The following is a 1562-nucleotide window of genomic DNA, read 5'->3' on the forward strand; positions in this document are numbered from 1 at the left end:
TACTAAAGCAACGCTCTCCAGCATTCTGTCGCTCCGTTAATATTCTACTAACATTTCTGAAATGGTGACAATGGCAGGTGCAGGTGAGTGCTGGAGGTTGAGGGGCAGGTGAAGGGGGTTACAATCGGCATTTACCGGCTGGTTATCAGCTGGTTCCCAAAACAATATCCTAACACAGAAGGTCCCACAACAACGACACTGGAAGTTGGGGCTCCAGTTTGGCAGAGTAACACTGTAAAAGAAATGTAGTCATCTGTTCTTCAACCATAGAAAATGGAGCCTCTGACAGTCCAGTTGGCCATGACATCCTTTAATGTGTAATAGAATCACCTTCAGTCTTTACGCTAGACCACGGGTAACTGTGTGCTTGACAACAGGAGTGCGACGGCGTCCATTTTATCCAATAGCTGTTGTTGGAGTCAGAGGGCTCCTTCATGGTCTTCTCCATTAACATTGTGCTGCCTCAGACGAATCCCACAAAGCTGCAGACTGAACGATAACTGATGACTAGAGGGCCCCCCAGGACTCAATGGGACGCTGGTTATCTTTGGAACATACAGATTATTCTTATAGGTCACGTAATCCTGTTACACTGGAGAGATCCACACTCTTCGCATTGGACAGCCTGGTCTTTGCGAGTTGTCGATAAGCATTAAAAGCTGAGCGCAACCCCCGCAGAACTATGGTCCCACTCCTTTCTAGAGCCTGAGTATTTCCTGTAGGTCCACTATATGTACAGCTCCTTTGCAGTGTCCAGAAGAAGTATAACGTGTCTGTGGAGCCAATGATGAGGGCGAACGAGATGTCTATTCCATTGATGCAGCCAAGATCACTGTCCATGTAGCCGGCCATCCTCTCGCCTCATCCTGCCTTATCTGAAAAGACCTATAGAGCATGACACAGGGACTGACATAAGACACCAACACAAGAAACCAGCCCCATGGCTCCCCACAGGCTCCCATTCCACATCAGAGGTGCCTGCAGGGGCTGTCAGTGTGTAGAAAATAAAGATTCCTTTCAGAGGGATAGTGAACGCGACGGAGGATGAGGGTAGCAGGGTGGAAGGCCCCCCCCATAAAATGTCTGTGAAGTCTTTTCCTGGGAAGGGGGAGAGGGGCGCTCCACTCATCTTCCAGGTATCTCAGAGCTCCCCCCCCATCTCCACAGTCACCTTCTTCATCAAAACTTACTGAGGGTGTAGAGGATGGAGAACAAGAGGCAGATGATGGCCAAGGCAGCCGAGGTGGAGCTGCTTGTGTTGTGCGCGGCTCCCGGTCCTGCAAAGAGAAACGTCATTAGCCATCGGCGGTAGCCAGAGAAAAGAGTCTTACTTTATTCTGGGATCATTTATGTTGCTTATGGTAACAATGTGAAAATCTGATCTGATCTTTGTGGGGTGACCATAGCAAGCATTGTCTAGCAGAATGGACTGGATGAGTCCAGGAGAAGTAGGAGCTTCTCCCACCAGCCTTACATTCACCTATGACCTATGAAACCCTCCCGGGATATAGGGAATGGCAGGTTCAGAATCAAAGTCTGAAATCTGACTGGCTGCCAAGGGG

The 1562-nt window shown here is 49.2% G+C and overlaps 1 protein-coding gene across 3 annotated transcripts in view; it reads right to left on the minus strand.

The window, feature by feature from the left end:
* Positions 1 to 1087: 1087 nt before the first annotated feature.
* The window catches only part of LOC108795811 (opioid-binding protein/cell adhesion molecule homolog), a 143697-nt gene continuing 143222 nt past the window's right edge, over positions 1088 to 1562 (minus strand). For all 3 annotated transcript variants that reach the window (XM_018567119.1, XM_018567117.1, XM_018567118.1), the window contains one exon: positions 1088 to 1277. In XM_018567119.1, coding sequence (XP_018422621.1) covers positions 1180 to 1277 — 98 coding nt within the window. In that variant the 3' untranslated portion in view covers positions 1088 to 1179. The remainder of the gene's footprint in view (positions 1278 to 1562) is intronic.

The sequence above is a fragment of the Nanorana parkeri genome, unplaced genomic scaffold, assembly GCF_000935625.1.
Source record: "Nanorana parkeri isolate BGI_ZX_2015 unplaced genomic scaffold, ASM93562v1 scaffold1009, whole genome shotgun sequence".
In the NCBI taxonomy this organism is placed as follows: Eukaryota; Metazoa; Chordata; class Amphibia; order Anura; family Dicroglossidae; genus Nanorana; species Nanorana parkeri.